General features: G+C 43.1%; 2 protein-coding genes across 7 annotated transcripts in view; one reads left to right on the forward strand and one right to left on the reverse strand.

Annotated features, from left to right (window-relative positions):
- Positions 1-10,799, reverse strand: part of FIP1L1 (factor interacting with PAPOLA and CPSF1) — a 44,354-nt gene extending 33,555 nt beyond the window's left edge. For 3 of the 5 annotated variants that reach the window (XM_082758522.1, XM_082758521.1, XM_082758520.1), the window contains exons 1-7: positions 10,397-10,617; positions 9,799-9,838; positions 7,344-7,401; positions 4,508-4,611; positions 2,277-2,341; positions 1,109-1,216; positions 86-216 (exon numbers count right to left, since the gene is read on the reverse strand). In XM_082758522.1, coding sequence (XP_082614648.1) covers positions 86-216; positions 1,109-1,216; positions 2,277-2,341; positions 4,508-4,611; positions 7,344-7,401; positions 9,799-9,838; positions 10,397-10,478 — 588 coding nt within the window. In that variant the 5' untranslated portion in view covers positions 10,479-10,617. Of the gene's footprint in view, positions 1-85; positions 217-1,108; positions 1,217-2,276; positions 2,342-4,507; positions 4,612-7,343; positions 7,402-9,798; positions 9,839-10,396 lie in introns of all 5 variants that reach the window. The other 2 variants (XM_082758523.1, XM_082758524.1) reach the window with 2 other exon arrangements.
- A 2,529-nt stretch (positions 10,800-13,328) lies between these two features.
- SCFD2 (sec1 family domain containing 2) overlaps positions 13,329-25,320 on the forward strand; it is a 189,874-nt gene continuing 177,882 nt past the window's right edge. Inside the window, exons 1-2 of one of the 2 annotated variants that reach the window (XR_014317468.1) lie at positions 13,329-14,125; positions 19,191-19,359. Coding sequence is in view for 1 of the 2 variants with exons in the window: in XM_082760155.1 (XP_082616281.1) it covers positions 13,396-14,125; positions 19,191-19,359 (899 nt within the window). In the remaining variant the exon portion in view is untranslated. The remainder of the gene's footprint in view (positions 14,126-19,190; positions 19,360-25,320) is intronic. The other variant, XM_082760155.1, reaches the window with a different exon arrangement.

The raw sequence follows: 25,320 nt of genomic DNA on the forward strand, positions 1-25,320 counted from the left end.
GGCAAAACAAGCTTACGACACACAAGCAGCTTTACAGGGAAAAAAAGCGTGCAGAATACCACAAAAAAAAAGTTGTAGTAATTACCGTAATTTTATTTGTGGTTGAGGTAACTGGTAAAATTTCAAGACCCATTCGTATTCTCTTTTGTTTTTCACAGTAAGCTTTCCAGGTATCTTCATTGAACCCATAGTTGAAGTAATCAGAGAGATCAGCCCCTTTAAGTAGAAAAGCACAAGTTTTTATGACAGTGCAAAATTCATCTTTTCTTTTTCCTCACCAAACACGTATCTCTATTTACAGAATCAAAATGGATTAGGTATTGATCCAAAGCCATGCTATTGAAATGTACACTGTGTTTGACTCTTTGTTTCACTGACTCCTAGTTTAATTTGATGCCATTAAATACTTCTATTGTAAGAAGGATTAAACAGTCAAACTTTCAAACACCAGAATATTATCAAAGGCTTTTTTTTCTGTTCCATTCTGAAGATGCTGTTTGCATTGCCAATGTAGTATAAAAACATTAAAATAAACTATGCATGGCAGCAAGAGGCACTGACAATAGAAAAACAAACATCCAGACAAGTCTGGCCTAATGATTTGAGCCAACTGGACAGTATACACAGGAGACTCATAGGAAGTCCATGTGGTACCAGCTCCTTCTTCAAGGCTTACGGATGCCTGTGTACAAACACAAAGAAGCACAAGCTGCTATGTTTCACTGTGCTGCTTGGTCAAACATGCTCAAACTATTTTCCTTTCTGCTTTATCTTCTGTAATATGGCACAGATCAAGAGCATTAACATCCACAGACATACAGATTACCAAGGAGATTTCAGCATATATGTAATTGTATTTTTTTTTAAGGTATATCCTACAGTCTCTTTTTGTTGATGTATGTGTGGGATGCACACTAAGAAACATGGCACACCCACACACTGTGGCATAACACAAAGGCAATGGGTAACTTACCAGCTTTTTGTAAATCATATCATACAGTACTTTCTAGCTGTAGGGTAAAAAATTTCTACATGCAGTAAATAGGAATTATTATTAAAATAACCTTCTAAATACATACATATCAGTTAATGTAAACCAGAGCATTACCTGGCTTTCTCCAAGGTTTATCTTCAAAAGAGTCTAAATCTACTTCCAAAAGTGGCACGCCATTAATACTCCCTGGTGCATCTAGATCCACCCCTTTAACTTTTACACCTGTGCAGAAAAGTTAGAAAGTTAGAACTTTGTGTCACTGCTAAGAAGAGTTCAAATAGTTGTAACACTTGAAATAAAAATTAAAAGCCAGATTTATTCCAAACAAGAGGTTTTAGAAAGGAAGGCTATTTCCTTCATCCGAAACAATTATATGCTTTTAGAACCTCTGATGTCCCTTATGCACCAAAATCACTCTTCATGCAAAGCCATACAGACAGCAACATTTAAATAAGAAAACCTGAATTCAACAGGTGATTATTTAAAGAGTCTACTCATTAATAACCCTTTAAAGTGAGTTTTAAGCACAGAAAGCTTTACTGTAGTCCCACAGTTAGAAGTGAACACATACTCTCCACCTTGAACTCAGATTTTGCATATTCCTGTGCACACATGTGCCACAACTTAACTTTATGAATTCATGGATCACAAGAATCACTTATTTTACACCACCAGGAATACCTCTAACCCTGTTGTTCCTTTTCCAGGTAGCCTATGCAAACTAGACAATTTACAGATGGATGATAAAAAGATGACAAGCTTTCTATGTATCAATTTTCATAGTTATCATCAGCTTAATAATATTTATGCCATTAACCATGGATGATATGCAAATAAATTTTTCAGGAGACAAAGACTACAGAATTATTTGCATAACTACATTTACTTTAAATAATGGCAGTAAACGCCCAAAGAACCCAACTGCTTAAGATTGCCTGATTAAAAATAAATAATGAAAAAATAAATTAGAATTGTCCACTCTCTGCAAAGAATGCCACTCAACAGAGAAAAAAACATGTACATGGAACAAGGTTTCAGATGCACTTAATGCAAACAAAGCAATAAGCATTGAACAATTTAAGAACACTAATAATTTTATATTTATCTAACATTTGACAAATAGTTGTCTGTATTTGTCTGTCCTCACACTAGAACATTCTGCAAGAATTCTCTAACTAAAAAAATACAGGCTAAACAAGCAAACAGACACAGACTATGCATTGCTACTGAGTTTTTGGTTTTTTTTGCATTTTTCGTAATATCATGGTGTACATTTTCTTACCAGAAGAAGATGAATAAGCTCGTCCTCCTGTCTTAATATTGAGATTCACAGGAGCTGCTCCGTAACTTAAAGAAATTAAGAAAACTGAATTAGACAGGGAAAACTCTAAACCAGAAGAAAATATAAAACAAGAATTAGCTAGATCCAGAAACAAACTGGACCCAGGCTCAATCACCATCCTGAATCTCTAGCTTTCCAAGCTGGTAACTGTAAAAGTAAAGAGATCATCCTAGGAGCAAGAGAGAGTACCTTTCTATGCTCAGTAGCAACTTCTCCAACTAATAAACAGTTGTGAAGCAAGTCCCAGTCACTCTTCCTGAGTTGAAAGGGTAAAGACCTTGATAGAAACAAGAATGGACAGGACCAGAAGAGAAAAAGGAGAAACGAAATTCATTTAGGGATACAGATGACACTCTGGGGATTAGGGTAAAAAACAAAATAAAAGAGAGGGTTTAGACAGATCCTTTGCTGCTTTCATTATTATTTTATTTAATCTGTACAGAAGTGGAAATACAAGCATTTCTTTAAGATGACTGAATGGCATTTTCAATGTGCTTCTAGCAATTATCTATCAGTGCGACCAATAGAAAAATATCTGTGATTTCACTTTCCAAAATACTTGAGAACTTTCCTCGTGAAAATATATTCAGAAATCTAGACACTGAATTGATTTCACTACCTTGGGAATTTCAACACCGTTCATTTGGAACAGGAAGAGCTAGCTTTCATTACCACTTATGTGCAGAATACCTTATCTTCATAGGCGTTATCATAAACATAACGAGATTAACATATAATTAGAAGGCAGTGTATAGTTGAGAGTTAGGATTTACCGTACCACTTCCATGCAGTTTTTTTCATTCTACTTTATGCTACAACAGTACAAAACATATCTTTTTCTGATATCCCACGCTGTACTTGTGTATGACTTTTTTAAATTTTTTAAGCAGTGGGTGACTACTGTAAGAAAAATAATTTAATCCTATGAAGTAACTTTCTGTAATGACATTAAGATGAACAGAAATTATGAGCTTGTTTCAGAAGACTGCCCCTTCCATGAATTTTCTGACCAGTTTGCCCAGAAAAGATTTTTCACAGAACAACTATTTCAATATAAAACTTTCTACTCATATTGGATAGTGGAGCACCTGCTAATTCTTTTCTGAATTAGTGAATGCTCTTTCCATTAAGAAAATAAATTTAGTTTTGCTTTAGTCTCACAAAATTTGAGGTCATTGCCTAAAAGACAGGCCTACTGCAAGTTATTGGAAACAGACAAAGAATCGAAAGAAATGCTATTTTTGACATCACTTTGATTTGCATAGTTACTTTAGGATATGATCTACCGAAAGTTTAAAAATATGTTTCAAAAATTAATGTATTGCCTGAATTCTAAAGCTAAAAATACAATAACGTATGATTCAGGCCTACCTGCACACCTGTCTTCATTCTAATTAAATAAAAAATACGTCCTAGTAACTTTTAATAACCATAAGAACACTAGGATTGCCAAGACAAACAAGCAAACCACTTCCCTCATAAAACTTCAGTGTAGCAAAAAATATTACTTAATTATTTTGGATAAAATTAACATTCTTTAAAAGCGCTCAATGAAAAACAAGCCCTTTATCAACAGACAAGGAACATGGAGCAACAGCAGTAGCAAAAATAAATAAATTATGATACAAATCCCTAACCCACGATCTCGAGAATTCATCTCTAGAGACTAGCAGCTGCATCCTGAAGTACATTAAAACATTATTTCAGAACATCAATAGGAATTGAAACTAGAGTTCTCATTAGAACTGTATCCACAACAAATAGGACCAAGGAGAAATGTTTCTAATGTTCTCTGTGCTTACCACTCCATTTGCAACAAAAATATCAATGTCACAAACAAGACCCGAAAAATGCTAGGTAACATAGCTATTCCATAATAAAAAGACAACTTTCTAGTTTACAAATATTTAATGCAACTATTTCTCAAAATCTGAGAACAAAAGTTAAAGGAAGAGTTGTGTAAGTTAAGACACTTCCTTGATTTCTTTTTACTTTTTGTTTGTTTCTTTGTTTTGAGTCATTGTATCATTACAAACACTTTGTTAAAGAGTTGAAAAAATACATTGAGGCTACCTATGCTTAAAATGTAATTGACAAGTATTAAAGAGCCTGAATTAATAACTAAATGTAATCTTTAAGGCTCCTCCAGTTAATATTTGCAAATAACTTACCTGTACTGTGGAGCTCCCGTTTTAATATCTCCTATGGTGACTTGAACATCATCTTCATCATCATCACTATCACTATCACTGTCATCCTCAGCCTCGGTCACCTTCTACAAAGGAAAAGTTAACTTAACTTGTTTAACTTGCAGTTAAAAAAACAATCCAGACAAAACTACCCATCCTAGACATCCTTAATAGAAGAAAATCTGTTTCCTAGAAATTCTCTGTTTCCTAGACCTCAGGATAGAGTACCATCGACAGAAAAGTTAGGCTCATCAGTTTAAAAGCTACAAATATTGGTAATATCGGGATCAAAACAAGAAAGTATCTTCAATATTAAGCTTCTGTTTTGGAAACGTGGTATTTCTTAAATAAGCATAAAACTGTTTCCACTACATTAATACCTTCTTCCCTCTACCTAGATCATAAACACCAGTCCTACTGTTATCTTACCACTCAGGAAAGAGCTTAAAGGTATGTAACACCAGCTTCTTGCTAGCCTCAGCTATATATCCAGAGCAACTCAAACACTCTTGCTGCCCTTCTTCTCTCAACTTTTTACAGCTGCTGAAGCAAAGCCTTTATGGCATGAGGGGAACAGAACTGCGCACAGAATTCAGGGTGTGACCAAAATATGAATTTATGTAGTGAGAAAATTATCTCTTCTGTTTTGCTCCCTAATCACTTTTGGCTACGGTCCAAAATTTGACTGCTTTTTAGACTCCAGACAACAACTGAAATGACATTTTAATGGATTTTTCCACATAGCTTAGCGGCTTTCTCATAAATGGTAATGATCAGCTCAGAGACCATCAATGCACTCATAAAGCTGTTTTTCCTTCCATGAACGTCGCTCTTCTTTTTCTACATAGAATTCCACCAACCATCTATTAACCACTCAGTTCTCCACAGATGGTCCTTGGTCTTACTATCCTGAATAACTCTGTAACATCAGAAAACTCATGGTCCCACAACTTAACCAGTTTACCAAATAATTTATAAACACATTGAACAGCACAGGCTGTGCAAAACACCCCAGAGAATCACCAGTGGAGGAGACCTTCTGTCACTGTGAAAATGAAACTTTTCTACCCTCTATTTTCTCTCTTCTACTCAACAATTACTCATGCTGGACTTTTGCTCATATGCTGTAGTTCATTAGTTTTCTTACAGCAGTTTTCTTGTTGAGCAACTTCCTCAACAATTTTGTCACCAGCCAAATCACCCCTATCCACATCTTTGTTGAGTCCTTCAGCAAGAGGCTAAACATACAAAAACTAAGTTGGTTCTGGCCAGGTAGCCTGCAGTTATCCACATGCAACCGCGCTCTAGCCCAAATCTAACCATCCACTAACTTGCCTGGTACATAAATTTGACAAAAATAAGCAGTTGCATGGAAGGTAAGTTGGAGTGCACTTAATCCTTGCTATACATTAATGTAACTTACTTAACAATAAAGTGTCCAATCAATGGAAAAAAAAATAAACAACAAATGCTTTAATCAGAATAGATCTGCTGTAAATGACAGCTGAAGACAGAAGACAGTCTTCCAGTGCCCCACTGCTGAGAACAAGTTCTCCATTCCCTTACGTGGTAGCCCACACAGTAGTGAGCCATTACAAACGCATCAAACAGAAAATAAAGTTTTGTCTGAAGCATCTACCTTTTCAACCAAAACCAATTTCACACACAAGCAATAACTTCTTAGTTCCCTACAGACAAAACTACTGACCTTTTCTTATTCAAGCAACTTCAACGCCATGTACTTCTTCTAGGTTGCTGCCTAATGCGAACCTTTCCCATTTTCTGATCTTACCATGACGTTCCCAATTTGATGAAGATGTTCTAATGATACCCTAACAATGCTAGTTTTTTATAGGTGAAAAATATGAAGATATGCAAGAATAAAAATAACCCTAAGGAAGGAACATGAGACAATGAGAACTTTCAGAAATATTTTAAAATTAAAGCTACTGCCCACATACAGTATTAGGGTCAACATGAAAAACCTTTGGTGCACTTGTAATAAAAAGCTTTTCAGATTTAATATGCAGCTTTTTTCCTCGACTTTAAGTAAGACTGAGTATCTTTCATAAAGTATTAGTCCTACTGAAGAAAAATACAGTTTAGAAAGAAGCCAGGCCTTGAAAATTGCACAAATATGCTAAAGTTTTTTGCACCACTATTGCAAGCTAAAGATGCCCATTGTGTACGGGCTATTTTTCATATAGCAGCACTAAGTCATTCCCATTCACAGTAAACTGAGGCCTTTTATCAACTTTGCAACCGTAAATCTCACTTCTCGGCCCTTTCCCTCATCATAACACTGAAAGTGTAAGACAGACTAACATACTGAACTTCGAAGACTGCCACCAAACAAGTCTGCTATGTTGCCTCTAAAAGGCACTTATCATTCATCTTTTGAGCCATATTTTCACATATTCTGCTAATGTTTGTTATCATGTTCAAGAAAGAAAAATGACCAGAGGATTTTATTTTTCTATCAGCGAGGAAAAATAGTGTATCTCTTTCAAACAGATGCCTTTGGAAGAAGACAGCTGTCTTGAAGCACCATTTTTTTCCTAAAAAAAAAAATGGAGGTACCGTTTATTTATTTTCTGTAAGTTAGTTTTGAATAGTGGACTGGATCTGGAAATCGGATTTCCTAGCTTATTAGATTTTACAGGGTTTCTGCAGATAGTGTCAAACACCTTTCACAAAAAAAAAAAGTCCAATGCATATACTTACACTAACTCATTTAAATATAAGTCCCAGCCAAATTATGATTACCCATTAAATCAAAACAAATTGCAGCAGTATATCAAATACACATTTAAAATACCGTTTTCGCAACGCCATTTTCTGCGGCTTCTTCTTCACTTCCAGGTGGGGGAGGAACACTTAAACAAAAACAAACAGGAAAAAATCAAACTAGTTATTTATTCACATTATCCACGCACCAACTAATGGTGAAAAAGCACTGATACATCATTCTGGAGAACAGAAAAGGTTCAACTTATCTTCTGCATTAATTTGAAAACAATTCTCAAAGAAAATAACTTTATATTAGCAGACTAACATTTGGCTCCCAGAAATCACATGAACTGGATGTTTATGGAATACTTTAAAGCAATATGGTGCTATACCTGGATCCTCTTTTGAAATCAAAGTGAAATATTCCATAACATGTGGAGGGAGAATAACAGGTGGGCTTTTTCCCCTGCAGACTGACACTTTTCAAAGACATAATGGAAAAATACACTTCAATACCCATAGATAAGGTAGCACTGAGTTGAAATTTCCACATCTGCACTGTAAGATTTTCTTCTACCAACAAGAATGGCTACAATTCAAAAATGAATTTGATTAGGTTTTAACTGAAGACTGAAAACCATAAAAATGTTAAAACTACTGGTTCATTTAAAATGACCAGCACTGTCAAATTCATGCAAATGAGTTGTCTCACTAGACGCTTACCTACTGCTCTTTCTGACACAGCAATATTTTACTTTCCACAGTTCCTTTAACTCTGTTCAAACGTTGCATCACAAACAGCAGTGTAAGCAGGAAGCCATTTAAAAACAATATTCTTTCACTGACAATGTATTTTTGGACTCTGCAAAGGAGTGAGCAACTGACAGCTTTTATTAAAGATGAACTGGAAGGCAGAGAATTATTTTGATCCTACCATCTGTTGGCAAAAGACCCACTCATGAGTGTTACACCAAAACCCAACCCAACGCAGGCACAGCCCTGGGACTCAGGGTTAACCATGTAATTTCATCACCCGGTAAGATGACAGGCTAGCTAACAAACCTGAATAAAACCTCACTATTTTTACGTATGAAGAATGCCAAAACTGAGAGGCAAGAGACCAAACCTTTTAATAGCGAAACTGCTGCCATGCCTCCAGAATTCCAAACACAGCCCGTAAGAAACATAAGCCACAATTTATTCCTCTTTCCAGTCCTTAACTACATACCAAGGTGAACAACCTAGACAGATTCTATTGCCCAGAATCTAGAGTGAAACACCACTAAGAATCATTTTGTTTGCCATATGAATAATTTTCTTAACAGTACTACTGACAAAAGGTGTAGTACTACTGCCCAAAGGTATCAGGTCAGTAAAAAGACAACCAAGCACAAGGAATCAAATCATATGGAATAGCATCCAAATAAGGAGCAAGTTAAGTCAGTCCTTATCCTAGAAAAGAGATGGTTCAGAGCGAATGCAACAGAGGTCTGCAACAAATTTTGAGTGACGTGGAAAAGGGTGAACAGGAAACAATTCTGTTTCTTATACTACAGGAATCAATGGAAATCAAATACTGCATCTAGTAGCAGTTCCAAAATGGTATCATACGCAGTCCATTAGTGGAAGGCATTACCGCAGTAATGTGCCTGTCAAAAATCTCCATCAGTTCAAAAAAAGCAACTGAGCAAGCTTATGGACACAAAGTCCAACAAGGGTTGCTAAGCCCAACAGTTCTCAGTGAAAAAATCTCTGCTGACTCAGGAGGCATCTATACAAAATAACAATGCGTGTGTTCTTGAGCTGGCTTCCCCTTTATTTATTTAATTTTAACTTACTTTTGCAATCTGCAGTTTTCATAGTTTATAGTGAGACTTCTCTCATTCAGTGTGAAATACCAACTCCCACTCCACTCAGTCCCCGTTACCAAACTCCACCAACCAACCTCGCTAGACTTTCAAAGGAACATCTTTGTGCTTTTTCTCACACAGTTCCTCATAAATCAAGCAGGCTTCCCTAAATACTTTCAAAGCTTTTTCTAACTTTCTTTCAAAGACTTGTATACCAATCAAAAAAAATGTGTTATGGGACCTGCACATCAAACTGGCCGGTAACCTCACCGCTTCCTTGGATTCTTCTTTTTATAAATATACTGAAAACTTTTGGGGGGAGACAGGCTGTCTTTTATTCTTAATTTGAAATCATCTAGAAACAAACAATGATTATAAAAGTTAAAAAAACTGCTGATGTTTTGTAAGGAAATGCTGATATTCATGTAGTGTCCATGAAGTATCCATGTAGGACAACATCCACACACAGCTGAAAGTTACAAACACATTGGTATCAAGTATCACAATCTCCCAGGGAAAGCCATTTGACAGAAAAGCCAAGTCATTCCAGCAGACAACACGTACCACCTTAGGGAGATTTTTAAAGACATCAGTGCGAGTGTTCAGGCACCGTGGACTTTGAAGAAGAAGAGTACTGCAAATACAGCTGATGCGCAGCTACACTACAGGGTTTCCAGCTGGGAAAATACTCACCTAGATTTTTCTTCTTCTGGCCTCTCTGCTTCATTTTCATCTACGAGACAGAAGAAACACAGGAAGCGTGAATAAAAGCCCAGAGCAGGCACCTTGCCATGCAGACCCCTCTTCACCCCCCAGCACCCCCCGAGACCCCCTCAGAGGGTGCTGTGGCACCCCCCGGGCGGGCAGGCAGACCCCCACACTGACAGCTCCACCTCGGCGCTTCACCCCCGGCCTTGCCCACCGCCTGAAGGCCCTGAAGTCCCCCACAAACCTCCCTCAGCCCGTTTCCAGCCGGCCTGGCCACGGCAGCGCCCAGACCCTGGCGGGGGGGGTGGGGGGAGCCCTGGCAGCGCTCCACAGGTGCGGAGGCCCCAGCACAGCCCCAGCCGTGGAGGGGCCGGCCGGGAGGAGGGGACTGAGCGGCCACGGGGACCCTTTTAAAGGGCGCTGAGGGAAGGGGGGGGGAGCAGGGCCGCGGGGCGGCCTGGCGAGGCGGAGCACGCCGCGGCCTAGCCTGCATGGTGGTGGTGGTGCCGGGGGGCGGGCAGAGAGCCGGGATATGAGGGCCGGGGAGCCGGGCCGCGGGTCCGGGGGTGCCGGGGGTCCGTACCGCCGTAGAGCCACTCCTCCTCCTCGTCCCCGGCGCCCCCGCCGAGGTCCGCCGCCAGCCGCTCCACCTCGCCGGTAGACATGGCCGCCGCCCGCGGGGCGCCAGCGCCGGCGTCCGGTAGCGGGGGCTGCGGGGCGGCGGCCTCCTCCTCGCCGCCCCCGCTGGGCAGCACGGCCGCGGGGTGGGTGCTGGGGGGGGGGGGGTGCGAGCGAGGAGCGGAGCGGCCCGGCCCTGTCCCGCCGTCCCCGCCGCCGCCGCCGCCGCCTGCTCGGCGCTTCCCCTCCCCCGCCGAGTGAGTGACACGCACAGGAAGCGGGCCCGGCCCGGCCCCGCGGCGCCCTGGGCACGGGCATGCGGGGGGCGGCCCGGCCGGGGCCGGTGCGGAGCCCGCTGGGTGCGCGGCGCTGCCGGCTCCGCGGAGGCCCGCCCGGGCCCGGCCCCGCCGCCCGCCCGCACTCACCTCGGCGCTGTCCCCGCCGCCCCTCGCCTCCCGCTGCTCGCCAGCCCGCAGCGCTCCCCCGGCTGCTCGGTGCTGTGGTGCTCGGGGACCTCCTGGCCGTGCTCCAGAGGCAGGACGTGGCCGAGCATCCTTGCTTCGCGGTGTCTCGCTCCTTCTAGCAGCTGCAAGGGGGAGAGTAACCACGGGATAAGCTCACGGTGCTGCCTGTGCTGCCCAGCACTCGCCTCAGCGGCTCTCTCAGTGGTGTTTTAGGCTTAGCAGCTCCTCGTAGCTCGTATTCCCTCCGCAAAGCGTCTGGCTTTATGAGCGTTACACTCTGACAGGCCTAAATATAGCGAGCTGCGACAAAACGTCCCAGCGTGTAGCTGTGCGTTTCGTGAAGAAATTGCCCTATTTTAAAAGCAGTGGGAAGCAGCAAGCCATTTGTATTGATGTTCGCGCTTTCCATCTGTGAGTGCTGCTTAACAGCTTCAAGATTAATTATAAAATATAAGTACCAACAACTGTGAAAACAAGTTTTGACCAGTTTTGTGTACAAATGGAGCATTCAGCACCTTAGGATGGTTGTGGAAACTAAAAAAAGGACCCTTTTTCACAGCAGGACAGCCTGTGAAGAACAGACTAGACAGCTTGACTATATTATAAGCATACCAAAACTAGGGGAGAGCTTATTCTTTGAATTGCCTGCATAGAGAACTTTGTTTTAGAGTTTCATATGTAGCATGACATTTCACCGAAATTCATGTGAATAAAATACCTTCTCAAATGAGATTTTTTTTTTTTTCCCTGAAGTTAATTTTACATGTTTGGATGCCATGTACAGGTTGTGAATAATAGGGTGCAATTATCATGGAACAGGGTTTTTATCATGTAATTTATATATTTTTTTTTAATATATGTATACCCATGGCATCAACAGAGATGTTTTTGGCCCCCAAAAAACATTTGTAGACGCTTACTTATCGCAAAGCAAATGTGTGTTACGATACTTCTTATGAGACATCTGTATTTTTGTTTTAATTCCTGTTTTGTTTACTTGGTCATTTAATACGCTACTGATGTTAGCCTTACATTAAAGGAAGGAGTAGAACTCTGTATTTTTTTTTCCTTTGATTATGCAGATTCAAGAAAAGTGAAAGAAAATAGTTTTGTGGGAAACAACAGAAAGAGAAATCAAGAGAGATGCAGAACATAAAATCTTGAGGGGAAAAAAAAAAAAGCAACAAGAGCATCAACACAAGTAAAAAGCTATTTGTTTTCTTAAAAGAGTACCTGCTTTTTTGACCATGTAGCTGAAAGAAATTAGGAATCATATGATAAATCTAAAGAGTACGACAAGATTAAGTATATCTAGACTTTGTCCGTGGTACTCAAGCATAAAGTAAAAGTTCAGATACATAAGCTCTGAAATCATTCAATCTGAGAGGAAAATAGTTTAGCTTGGGTATAGACCCAGGGTCCCCGTGTCTCACTGTTACCATCCTTTCTTGGTATTCATTTTTCTAATCAAATTAGTCCAGAAGGGTATTGATTTACATATTTTTAGTGTCCTGCAGTTGTATGGCCTAATTGGGTTTGGAACAGCACACAGGTGAGTCTGTTTGGAGGTGGGAAGAGCATCAGGGCAGGAGACTGTGTGGAGCAGGTGGGAGGAATTTAATTTAATGACTGGAAATTTAGCAATCCCATGTTAGCTGTGCTCCCCAGTGCCACAAAACCAGCAAGAGACTTAAGAAGCACTTGACCTAAGAAGTACCTCGAGTCCTGTGTTGAGTTTTGGGCCTCTCAATCCAAGAAGGACATTGAGGCCCTGGAATGTGTCCAGAGAGGAGGGGCTACAAAGCTGGTGAGGGGCCTAAAGCACAAGTCCTGTGAGGAGTGGCTGAGGGAGCTGGGGTTGTTTAGTCTGGAGGAGGCTCAGGGCAGACCTTATTGCTCTCTACAACTCCCTGAAAGGAAGCTGTGGGGAGCTGGGGATTGGCCTCTTCTTGCAGGTAACTTGTGATAGGACCAGAGGGAATGGGCTCAAGTTGTGCCAGGGGAGGTTCAGCTTGTAAATAAGGAGACATTTATTCTCAGAAGGAGCAGTCAGGCATTGGGATGGGAGGTGGTGGAGTCACTGTCCCTGGGGGTGTTTAGGGAAAGGTTGGACGTGGTGCTGAGGGATGTCGTTTGGTGGGTGATAGTGGTGGTAGGGGGATGGTTGGACCAGATGATCTTGGAGGTCTTTTCCAAACTTAGTGATTCTACGATTCTGTTCTACGAAGAGCAGCTCAGGCAGCACACAAACTCCTTAATTAACATCATTTATTAACCCCTCCTCCTTTGTCGCCTGCTGTAGCTGTAATCACCCTGCCCCTTCCCCGCTCAGCAGGCCCGGCCCTGAGGGGCGGCGCGGCGCCTCCCCGCCCCGCTCCGGGGCAGCCAGCCCAGGGCCGCCACGTCAACCCGCGGCGCCGGCCGGCCACGTGCGCGGCGTTGTGGCTGTCAGCAGCGCCGCCGCTACCGCTCCTTCCCCCCCCTCCCCGGTCCCTGCGCCATGGCGGCGCTGCCGCGGCTGTGCCGCCAGGCCTGGGAGCCCGTCCTCGCCCGTGCTCGCGGCGCCGTCGTTTATTTGGACGCGGCGGCCGCCGAGGCGCTGCACTGGGGCGGCGGCGGCGCGGGCGAGCTGCTGGCGGCGGGGGCGCTGGCCGTGAAGCCGCTGCCCCCAGCCGAGGGGGCTGCAGCGGCGGGGGCTGCCTGTCCCCGCGCTGTCTTCGTGCTGAGCGGGCCGCTGCGGGGCTGGGCGGCCGCCGCCGTCCGTGCCGTGCTGGAGACGGGCTCCGTGCGCTGCTGCGCCCTGCTCTGCGCCGGGGAGGCGGAGGGCGGCGAGCCCGAGGAGAGCCTGCGGCGCTGGATGGGCCCCGGCGGCCGCGCCGAGGTGGTGCTGCGGGGGGCGCCGCTGCTGGTGCCGCTGGCGGCGGAGCTCGGGCTCCTGCCCGCATCGGCCGGCATCGTCCCGCCCGCCGGCGGCCCCCGGCAGGGCGGCCCCGGGGAGCCGGGGCTGGGGGCGCTGCCCGGGGAGCTGCGGGCGGCGGGGAGGGTGCTGGTGGGGGAGCTGGACGCCCTGCTGGGCGCCATGGGGCTGCGGGAGGAGTGCTTCGCCGTGGGGAGCCTCAGCAGGCTGCTCGCCGCCGAGCTGGCGAGCTGCGCCGCGGCCAGGAACAGGAGGAGGATGGCCACAAACAGGGCTGCCGTCGTCTTCGTGGACAGGACCTTGGACCTCGCCGGTAAGGAGGCCGAGCGCTGCGCACACAGCTCGCCGCACCTAAAGGCTTCTTTCTGCACGAGTCCTCTCCTGCGTGCACCGTCACAGGTGGTCGCACGCCCATCGTTGCCCCACAGCAGGTTGTGGAAGCCAAGAGCAAAGCAGAAGGCTCTGCAGGGCTGTTTTTGGCCCTTCTGCCTTGTTGCAAATCAGAGACCTTAGCGAGGCCTGTGTCATTCCATGGTGTGAAGGAAATGTGCCGCTGGGCTCGGCTTGTGCCCTGTGGATTGCTGCAAGGCATGTGCCAACGTATCGTTCCTGTCACCCACAGCATTGTACCTGTCCAAGCAGATACACACCTACACATATGCTTACCTATACACCTCAAAGAGTTCACATATATACACATATACATTACTGGATGCTGTGCATTATACTTTTTGAGTGATGGCAATGGCACACAGCAGGCATCCAGCTCGGAAAACATTTCAGTGAAAACAATACAGAACATTTCGTAAAACACTTCAGGAAGTAAAAGCGTAAGAATGAAACATGGTAAATTTAATACTGCAAATTAATGCAGAACTCATGCAAAAATTGAGGAGTACAGAGAGTGGTGTAAGTCTACTGAGAAACTGCTGGAAAGTGGCTATTTAGTGCTATAATAAACCTGTAAACATAGTGAATCAGGTAGTGTTTTAAGCTGGTAAGATGTGATATCAGAAGGGCAAAAAGGGGAAGTGTGAATAGATGAGTTGCCAGCAAGATGCAGGGCCAGTGGCCCGGCAGAAGTTTATATCGGGCTCTCACTTGTGGAATAATCATGTTTCAGACAAAACAGGAAGCTCAGAATAATTTTTACAGGAGCAGCTGCGTTCACTTGCTCCATTGCACTGCTTATGGGCCTGCTGCTGTTGCAGTGTGTGCAGGCAGGTTCTGTTTGCATCATCTGTAATAACTAATAGAGGTCAAAGTTTTGCCACTTGACCTGTAGCAAGTGCATGGCGCTGTATTGCACATGCAGCACATGTTTCTGAATCGTCTTCACTGCTTGAATTCTGATTGTCTAAAACTTTGCCACTGGTGCTGTGCCTGGTCTGTGTGCACGCGTAGTGCTGCTTCGGTTTGCCTGCCTGTTTTAAAGTTCGTAACTTCTGCTTTAAGAAGCAGAATAAATCCTCCAACTCGAGTGGGGCTCTAATAAATTGTACTGGTTAAGTAAGGTCAGAGCTAACTCTGGTACCTTAATTCCCCTTCATTTTTCTTCTCTGATATTTGCATCACGAGATGTTTGCCTTGTGATATTATATTCTAACCCCATGTTCCTTTTGTAGGTTTCTCAGTCACCGCCTTGCCAGCATTCATACCTTTTATGAAACATTTTTCTAGCTTGCCAGACTGTGTAGTTAATGCAGTTTTGATTAATACCTCTCACGTGAGTGTCACTGCAGCTTGTCTGGAAGAGGTATTTCAGTACAGCAGCAGCACTTCAGTCTTCCCTAGGCACCTTTACGTGTATTGGTCAGAATCACGGGACCTTTTCCCCACAGCCATGCAAAGCTGCGAGCTCGGGCCTAACTAACTCCTTGCTACCAGCCAGGCAGCAGCTTTCCATCACACCTTGCGCTGGCTGTAATGCGTTCAGCCTTTTAACAGGTATAAAGAGCAGAGCTCAGCACCATCCGTGACATGTAGGTACAGTTCGTAGGAGCAGCCACAGTGATTAGAGAGCCGTGATGTGCCTCCCTTGCCGTACTGCGTAACAAAAGAGTGAAGAGTAATATAAGTGAAGGCTAATGCAGGCCCGTCTCTTTCTGGTTAAAGCCTGGTTCTAATTAATAGCTCTTTTTGATTACTCTTGTTTCAGACTGTTGGTTTTCACTTCTCTGTGGTATCTTTTCTTTCCTTCTATCTGTCATGTTACTGATTTGGACTGCTTTACTCACACACTTTCTGATTGCGGCATCTTCCAAGTTGATGCATTGGTGGATTGATGCTCCTGTTGTCTTAAATGAAACAAAAAAATGTTTTATTTTTCCTTGCTGCATAGGGTGAGGCCTTGGAAGCATAAATCCTGAGGTCTGTGAAGTACAGTAGTCCCCCTCTTATGAAGGAGGTTGGGGTTTTGGCGCAGGAGGCGGCCAATGTTAAAACAATTATGGTTACTTGAGGTTGTAGGCTTCAGCTGTGGGGACTGATGGCAGCTGAAAATGTTCAAGTGCTGTAAACATGGCACTGTGGGTCAGCGTGCAGACTCTGCTCTGATGTGGTTTGTAAAGATTCTGTAATTGTAAGGCGGGCCCATGACTTTTTATAACAGATTTTTAATGCTTCAGATGTGAAATGTGTTGCGGTAGCTTCACAGAGATAAGCAAACTACTGGAGAGAGTTTTGCATATTGAAAGACAACTGCAGGTGCCTGGTCAGTGCAGGGGACTTGAGAATTATCTGAGCCTTAAGCAGATACTTGGGCGTTTCTTGGCTCCCAATTTACTACTCTTTGCATATGTCCAGTAACTGTGAGAGATGGGGAACCTGTTGTATGTTTGTGGCAGCACTGATGCTGCTGCGCTTGGCTGCAGGCTCCTACCATGGGACTACGGGGTGGTATACTGGTGTGTGTGTCCCAGGATTCAGTAGTGGGACAAGTAAGAGAATATTTTGATGTTCCTCTGTATAAAGGAGAATGTAGTTCTCTATTTTGCTGAGGCAGAAGGATGCTCTAGTTTGCCTTGAATGCTCACAGATTGGTTCCCAGGAGCATGCACGCTCTTTTCCAGCACTGTTGAACTAAGCTTAAGCAAATGCTGGTTTAAAAAACATTACAGAGCTTTGGAACTGTGACTTCAAGTGTCCAGCTTCTTTCAAGAGAATGGTGTGGATATTTTCTGCTTTCTGATATTTTAAACCCTATTCTCACCGAGATGATGTAGTGACCAAGAAAGTTGCATCACAGGAACTTCCCACAGAAGTTCTTCAGTGTAAAGTCTTCCTTGTTGGCTAGTGAGCAGCACCTCTGTAGGATAAATCGTGTTTGGTGAGTGACTTCCAAGGCTTCCTGTGACATAAAGGAGCAGCAATTGCACCTTGAGTATGCTTCTTTTTTTCTCTACCAGACAGTGGAGTCAGCGGGAGACCCAAAGAATTTGAGTATGAATGGTGTGTTATAGGGCTGGTAGCGGGCTTAGGAAAATATTTTTGTGTGCATGTCATCTGGGCTTTGGGGGGTTTTGAGTTCACGATACAGTTGGTTGACTTTGGCAATTGTGCCAGCTGCAACTCGCATCAAAGGTCGCTTGTTTCAGTTTGTAACCCTGGTGAGAAGATGAAGTAAAATTAGAAAAGCTCACTCTGTCAGATTGCCTCTATCCTCAGGGCTTGGGTATTAGCCAGGCCTGTGGATTCCTGGTGCGTTGGTCAGATAACCTCTCTGGGCCACTTTCACACCTGGTATGTGTGTGGGTTGGCAGCGTTACAGCTGCCAGCTGCCTTGAACCCTGTTGGTCATAAGAAGCTGTTGAGCACCCCGTTGACCCTCCTTGCAGTGATGGGGAGGGAGGACAGGAACCACTTCCAATGAATGAGGTTTTACTTGGATTTGAGCTGTCGCTAGCTTTGTTCGGCGTCTTGTCTAGCTAAACATCACTCGTGTGAGGTGAGTGTGGAGAAGGAGGCATTGCTTCCCTTTCTTTGGGGAGTGAAGGTTTAAAGGATTGCCATCCGCTTCCCATGCGGGTGCTGATAGGTGCAGTGTGGCTGATGAGGTCCTCTGACCTCGTGAGAGGAACCTGGGGGTTTTGGAGAGGAGATGGCTCAGCGAGCTGCGAAGACAACCCGGCTCATCTCATCTGCAGTTCAGTGGTCTGAAACTGGCTGGGGATGGTAGAAAGGAAAGTTGCTGTCGTTCTGATTGACTACAACAGCCTCTGGTGAAACAAACTGGTAATTGATCCAGCTGAGCGGCCAGGTGTCCCTGTTCCACTAGCACCACATGCTGGACACATGTGCCTTCCTCGCCTTCTGCAGCTGGAGGCACTGCCAGCATGCAGCTTGAGTTTACTTCTCTTCCCTTGTCATCCTTGCTTTTGGAAAGGATCAAAAATGAGAATGGTTAGGGTGCCAAACCCCAAAATTCTTCTTACTGCCCCTCAAAGGTGGGTTCAGAAGTCTCTGTTACTTCTCTGGGTAAAGCCAGAAGAACAATACCGAGATAACACTGGTGTCCAGCCTCGTCTGATGGTAGCAGGTTGGTACCTGGTCAGATGGTAGCATAGCTAAGCTTGCAGAATACAAATACCTTGGACTTCGTCCTGACTTAAAGGCCACACAGTTTCTATTTCCCTTCTCCAACTCTCATCCATAGCATGCATCATGTTTTTCTTGGGCTTGGCTCCCAGGCTTAACAATTTTCAAGTTGCTTGTAGTGCCTGTGTTCGGAGTTGGTGAAGAGAAGGAACAGCACCTGTGTTCAGGTGAATCAAAGGAACATGCCAACTTCCTCTCTTTTAGTCATTTCATGTTGGTTTCACCTGTGTTGCCCTCAGTCTGTGTAGGAGAGAGGACCTTGATGGTAGCATGTGGTTGGTGATTTGTTTATGTTAATGTTATGCCTGCCTGTCTGTTTAGCTATGTATGCAGCTTGCATGCAGCCCTTTTAAGCACAGCCGTATTAGTTTAGGTAGAAAAGTGTAGTTTGCATGTGTGCATGTATATTTAATTCTTTTGTTTGCCTGCTTCTTTAGTAACCTTTGCAAATCTCACTTTAAAATTTTCTTATGGTGAGTAAAGGATTTTGCACATAAAAGTGCTAAATTAGTGAGTATCTAATAGCTGTAAAGCTAAATCTAAATTATGTCTTCTAAATGAATCTTCTGAAAATGTTATCAATACTTTAAACTTCAGCCATTGCAGAAATCAATTTTATTAGGAAAATAACTTTGAAAAGCTAAATATGGCCTTGATATTATGACTACCATGGCCCTTCTCCCCAAAACATGTGGTTATTATTTTGCTCTCAGTTCCTTGTGTCTTTGTTTTTCCCTTCTAGTTATGTACCTGACGTTGTTGGGGGCTTTTTCCCTTCCCAGGAGCAGTTGGTCATCACGGAGACAATCTCGCAGAGAAGATCCTTTCTGTGCTTCCCAAGCTTCCTGGCCACAAGACAGATGTGATGGTCAACATGGTGGAGCTTACTGCGCTGCAGACTCCGGATGAAGCTTGCAGCATTATAGCACCTGGCTGCTTAGCACAACCAAAGTAAATATTCTTTTTTTCTTTCTCTCTCTTTTTTTTTTCTATTTTTTTTTTTAAGATGTTGAGTATATTTGTTGTATTTTTTTTAATGGGGAAAATAAAGGGAACAGAACAAGTCTTTTCTTTTAAACAAAACAAACACTAGTTTACAGCAGAAACCCATCTGGTCCTAATTCTGCTGGAATATAATCAGTGTGTATGTGTGCATTAAGTGAATGGGCCATGTAAGATTTTCAAATGTGGGATGTTCTCAGGACTTTTTTAGATTTCAGTTTAAATTGCTGTGATTACTTGAATAGACTAAACCCCAAAAATTCTTCCTTGTGACATTTATTTTTCTGCCTAAGTAACAGGTCATACAAGCAGGTAGATCTTTAGCATGGCTGCCTTCTTCCATAAGCATCTTTATAATTATAAAGTGAGTTGCTTGCTGAACTCTTGTCAGAATAGCTGTTAACTTAAACTTTTATCCCTGTTTTCAAAGTACCCATGGAGAAAGAATTAGGCACAAACTAAGGCATACAGATAGCTGTGTGAGGGCCTGTTTTTTACTTAAACAAGGACAACCTAAAAGCAGTAACTTTGAAGAATCAGTCTTTGCTGTATGTAGTTTGTAGCGAAGACTTTGCTTGTAACGTGTATCAGGTTTGATGTTTCACTCTAACTTTAGTTGTCCGAATTGAAACTGTCCTGCAGCTTCTGTTACTATGCATAAACTGGGAAATGCAGCAGGTGCTGGTTTTGTTGCTCAGCAGTGCGCTAGAAATTCGTGCAGTGCAAAGGAGATTAAAAATTATTTTGCTATAATGTTCTCTCCATGTAATAGAAGAGTAGTTCGTTTGGTTTTGTTTTTCACAACGGGTAATCTAAAGTAGTGTCTGTTGTTTTGACTTCTTTTGGTCCTTCGCACCTGCATTCTACTAAGCCCCCTACGCCACAAAAAAAATAAATAAATCAGAGAGGACTTTTCACTTTCTGACATATGGTATTTATTTTCTTGCCACTTCTGGATCCTTTGTCATCTTCCATCTCCCTGGACTGTAACCGGGTCCGGTTTCTAAGTTTCATGTTGCATAACTGTCTTCCTCGGGAGCAGGAGAGGAAACATCTCCTCATAGGTGGTGGACTCAATTATAAGTTTCTGCCGAGGTGACTAACGTTAATAAAATTTGTTCTGGTTTTCTTTTCCTTGGCTGCTTTCCAGCTGATCTCTGAAGCTGAAGTGAGATGTCCCTAAGATCTGTCCACACAGCAGAAATAGAGGTTGTTGTCTGTGGTAGACATGCTGTGATAGCTGTTGTTTGTGCTAACTTTGATTAGCTACCAGTAATAAAGATTATTTCTGGCAGTGTGGACTAAAGAAAAAACAAAATAGATATTTGTTGCCCTAAGACTGTTGACCTGCACCACCATTCCGTTATTCCTAACATTATCTTCATTGAACTAGTGCTAGTACACCTTCCCCTGCTTAAATTATGACTTTAGTCTTCTTAGAAGTCACATTATTGTATCAGCCTGCAGTTTTATTTTGTTCTAAGGTGGCTAATAATATATGTGCTGAGGTTTATTTACCTATTTGCTAGCTAGCAAATGATGCCTCTGTTGGAAGTACAGTTAGGCTTAACATCTATTGCAAAATCTGCTGTGGACACAGGTGGTTAAAGAACAAAGGAGTTGACTACAAGTTGCCCACCTGTAGTGCTACAAGTGAGGCAAAGTTGACTGGTAGCAACTGATATCTTGGTTCCAAGGCAGTGGTGTCATTGCCACAGCAGTCTCTTAACAGCTTCTCCCAGATAAATCATGGTATTAAATCTGTTATGCTGGAAACATTTAAGAACATGTTAGCCAAATATTGATTTGAATAGGATTGATCTTGTCTTGGAGCAGGGCAAAGGGACTGAGTGGCCTTTTAAAATCTCTCCTGTGATTATGGTTTGAAACTGAAGTGTTGCGTGCCTGAGGATAGTCTCCAAAACGGAACATGGCTTTGTACTGTTCAAAGCTGTCTCTTTCACTTTTTCTGACCATGTAGTGAGTAGGAGTAGTTTCCAATTTAAAACAGGCATTTACAAATCAGCCTAAGCCAGTTGCTGTGGAGTACTACAAACAGCATCTGAACGGGTGGCTGAAGGTTGTAGCTTCCATTCTCGTTACCAAGAACTGCATCCTAGTGTTGGTTTATAAACTTCAGCATTAATCATCTTTGCTAGCGTGAAATAGGTGAAGTTCTTCTGAAGTACTGAAATGGATTTAAAACTCCCACCACCAGGTTCCTATGTCAATTCCATAAGAAATTCCATAGGATGCTCTCAGTTCTTCATCAACCCAGTTATTGCTGTTGGTAGCAGGCTGGGAAGCATTCCTTGTAATTGGAAACTCCAGTCTTGATTTATATCTGTAAATGACGCATGGCGAGGAGCGTTCCCCTGCTTGTAAATTTTCTATTTACTCTGGTGAGTGAAAGTGAGGGCACCTTTCCCAGCACCAGCAACGTGAGCTGCACCCAGGTGGAATGCAGGGGGGCTCTTTTACGTGAAACTTTGTGATGGTACTGGCCCTGTATTGTGGCATTTCACAGACTCGGATATTCAGAATATTTTTCAAATGTTTTCATTATTTTCTTTCAACTTAATATTTGAGCATGTTGTGGGGGGAGAGAAGGAGGTCTGCTCCCTCCGCACAGCTTGCTATATTTAACTTTCCTTGTGGAATGCCTCTCCAGCAGAAACATCTGGGCTCAGTTACAGAGTTAGCAAACAGAATTAATGAATAATTTATGGCTGGTGTGGTGAAATAAAGCAGGGTTCTTTTCTCAAATCTAAGGAAATAATGGGCTTCTTTAAAGATTTAGATGAAAATGTAAATGCCATATGCTGCTGAAGTTATAGTACTTTGAAGGTGTTCTTTTTGTGAGGAAAAGAATTTCTTTCCTTCTAGACCTAGATTACTTAATTTTATTAGTCTTAGTAGCCTTAAAAATCCTGTGGAGTAATTAATTGTTTGCCCTACTGTAGTCACTGATAGACTGTCACTCCGTTGTGAATGTTTGTTGAAAGTTGTACAGTTTGAGAGTTGTTAAAATATTTTATTCATTTTTATACACAGATCATAGAATCATTAAGGTTGGAAAAAACCTCCACGATCATCTGGTCCAGCCACCCCCCTACCACCAATATTACCCACTAAACTATGTCCCTAAGCACCGTGTGTATATATATGTAAAGAATGAAACCATTTGTAGACAGAGACTGAAGACTTCCACCCTTGTTCGGAACTGTTGGTTTTTGATTAAAAAGTGGTAGCTTTCCTCTCCTCAACAGATGCACAGTGGAAGTAGAAATTGCAGTGAAGGCTTAATGGCAGAGATGGGGTAAAAAAATTATACAGATTGCAGCTGTCTTGCTGGTCTTTTGAGAACCCCTATAGTGTTTTTAGAGGAATTTTTTCGTTCTAACAACTTTAGCTGAACTTCTGACTTTAAAGTCACACATGCAGCGGCTTCTAAAAATCATCTGCCTGGATGCACATCAAGCACTCTGTATTTGAATACCACGTTGTCTATTTTGTAACACCTTAGTACATTTTTAGGATTGATACGTTATCACATGGAAGCATCCTGTTGCCAGCACTGCTTTTATTGCAGTGGAGGCCTGCACTGTCCTGTTTTCCCATCTCTCATGCCAGGAACCAAGGTGCTTGGACACTCCGTGGTTCCCTGAAGCAGCAAGTAAGGGTTCACATTCCTGCATCCTGGCCACAGGTCTGTGGGATGTGAGAACAAGAAGTGAAGTTACATGGTACTGAATTGTGGGCAACTAAGTACGCCTGCTCCTTTTTAATATACTTTTTTTTTATTACCCAGGAACACTTTTGATGTGCTCTCATATTTTGCTGAATAAACCAAGTACTGAATTTGTTTATGCATGTTTCAAGGACCTGCTGAGTAGAGATTTCTTGCCTGCTTTTCCACTTTAGTTTCCTTTTCTCCAGGAGTTCGTAAGCTTCTCAGAATTTAGTGTGGTATTAAAATCCCATAAAAAGACCACTGTTTAAAATTAAAAAGTATAAGTACTTTATGCGATATGCAATTATTGCAAAGAAAGAAGCACTGGGCTCTTAAAACAAGCGTTTTTTTTCCACGGAAATACGAAACTAACATAACACATTTCACATTGGGGCTGCTATGCCTAAAGCAATGCAATGGGCAGTGCAGTTGAGGTGCCTAGGCGCTTCTGACAAAGCAGGTGGAGCTGCTTAATCATTTGCATTTTTACTGGGAGGGAAATAACAAGTTCAGAATGAGATGATCTTGTTGATGGGTGTGATTCAGAAAATATCATTACGTAGGCCAGATGTTTGAAACATAGCACTTGCTAAATCTTTCTTTAGGTCTCTGAACGAGAGGTTCAAGGAGAGGTGTGCTGAGGGGGAAGGAAGTTGGTTAAAAATTAGAACATTGATTGAGACCCAGTAATAAAATTTCAAAGTCTCACATGAATGGTAGTTGAAAGCATCTACTCCTGATCTTCCTCAGTTTTGAGGTGTATCGCTCCGATTTTGGACCAACTTTAGTTTACAAAGTGAATTTATTAAAAGTTACAAGTTACAGCACAGAGAGGAAAGCCCCACTCAAGCTTTGTCTTTACTCTTGTTCCTGATGTGATGCTGCCATGCCCTCCTGGTACCATGGGACTCGGGAGACTGAGCACAGAGGAGCAGCAGGAGGTCAGGAGACTCGTCCCAGATTTGTTGTCTACTTGCCGTATGATCTTGGTCAAATCACTTCTTTTCTTTCTACTTGTTTTCCCTCCTAGACCTTGTCCAAGAAGTTTAGTTTTAAACTGGTAAAAGCAGAATTTCTCCCCATACAAATTTGAAAAGTCACGTGGCAGGCCATCTGAGGTGGCAGATGGGGTTGTGGTCTTTGGGAGGGTACAAAGATTGGTGCAAATGACTGCAAGGGGAGTTCAGGTGTCAGGAGGAGCAAAGGCAAGACCTCTATTTGCCCTTTCTTTGCTGCTGTGCCCTTCCCACTCATGCCTGCAGTGTACTGAGGGGAGAGGTCTGCTCCCAGTTACGTCCACCCTTGCTCTCCTTTTTCCTGAGCTGGTGGAAAAGCAGTTCTAAAGACCTGTAATATACACAATACTCACTGAATAATCGTGTATGGTGTGAATTTAGCATGAAAGATGATTTTTTTTTTTCTTGTGTGGCAAAGAAAAGAGCAGTAAGAATTAAAATTGGAAAGGAGATAAAGTCTCCTTTTAGTATTTTTTTATATGGGTGGTTCTGTTCTTTTATTTTTGTTGTTTTTACTTGGGACCAAGCATCTAAAGGATGTCTAACAAAGAGAGCAATGTTTTTCTCAACACTGAATTAATTATACACTAAGCTTTTGGGGGGATGGTTCTTAGATCTTTGTAGTGTTTTGAATCTTAAAGTCTTTCTTTCTTTCATGTCAGCTGTAGATATTAATTCGGAAAAAAAAGGTTTGCATGCATAAGTTTATAAAAGCTTATAATAAGAAGGTAGTTTGGATAGTGTTCTTGAATGAGCTTAGAGTTTATGGCATAAATTAGCATAGATTTCCTTTCAGGAATGTTAATATTAAAGAGGAAAAGTTAATGCTGCAATAAGAAAATCCAGACGACACGAGAATTGCTTCACATTCACTGAGACCCCTGCAGAGGAGGAAGGAGAAGCCAAAACAGCGGATGGCAAAGCTCTTTAAAGCAGGCAGGGGGAGAGCTGGATGCTGTAAGCTGCTTCTCCATCTGCCCCGGTAGGTTGGTAGGGGTTTGGCAGCGGGGTGCTGCTGGATCTCCTGTGGGACCCCCACCCGTCCCTGCTCCTGGGGCTCTCCCCCAGCCCGTCTGCTGCCGGACACTTCCCCCTGCCGGGGGCTCGGCGCTGCTGCTCGCCCCATGGGCACCCTTTGCTGCTGTCTGTGCCCACGGAGCT

The sequence above is a fragment of the Aythya marila genome (assembly GCF_965140915.1).
Source record: "Aythya marila genome assembly, chromosome: 4".
In the NCBI taxonomy this organism is placed as follows: Eukaryota; Metazoa; Chordata; class Aves; order Anseriformes; family Anatidae; genus Aythya; species Aythya marila.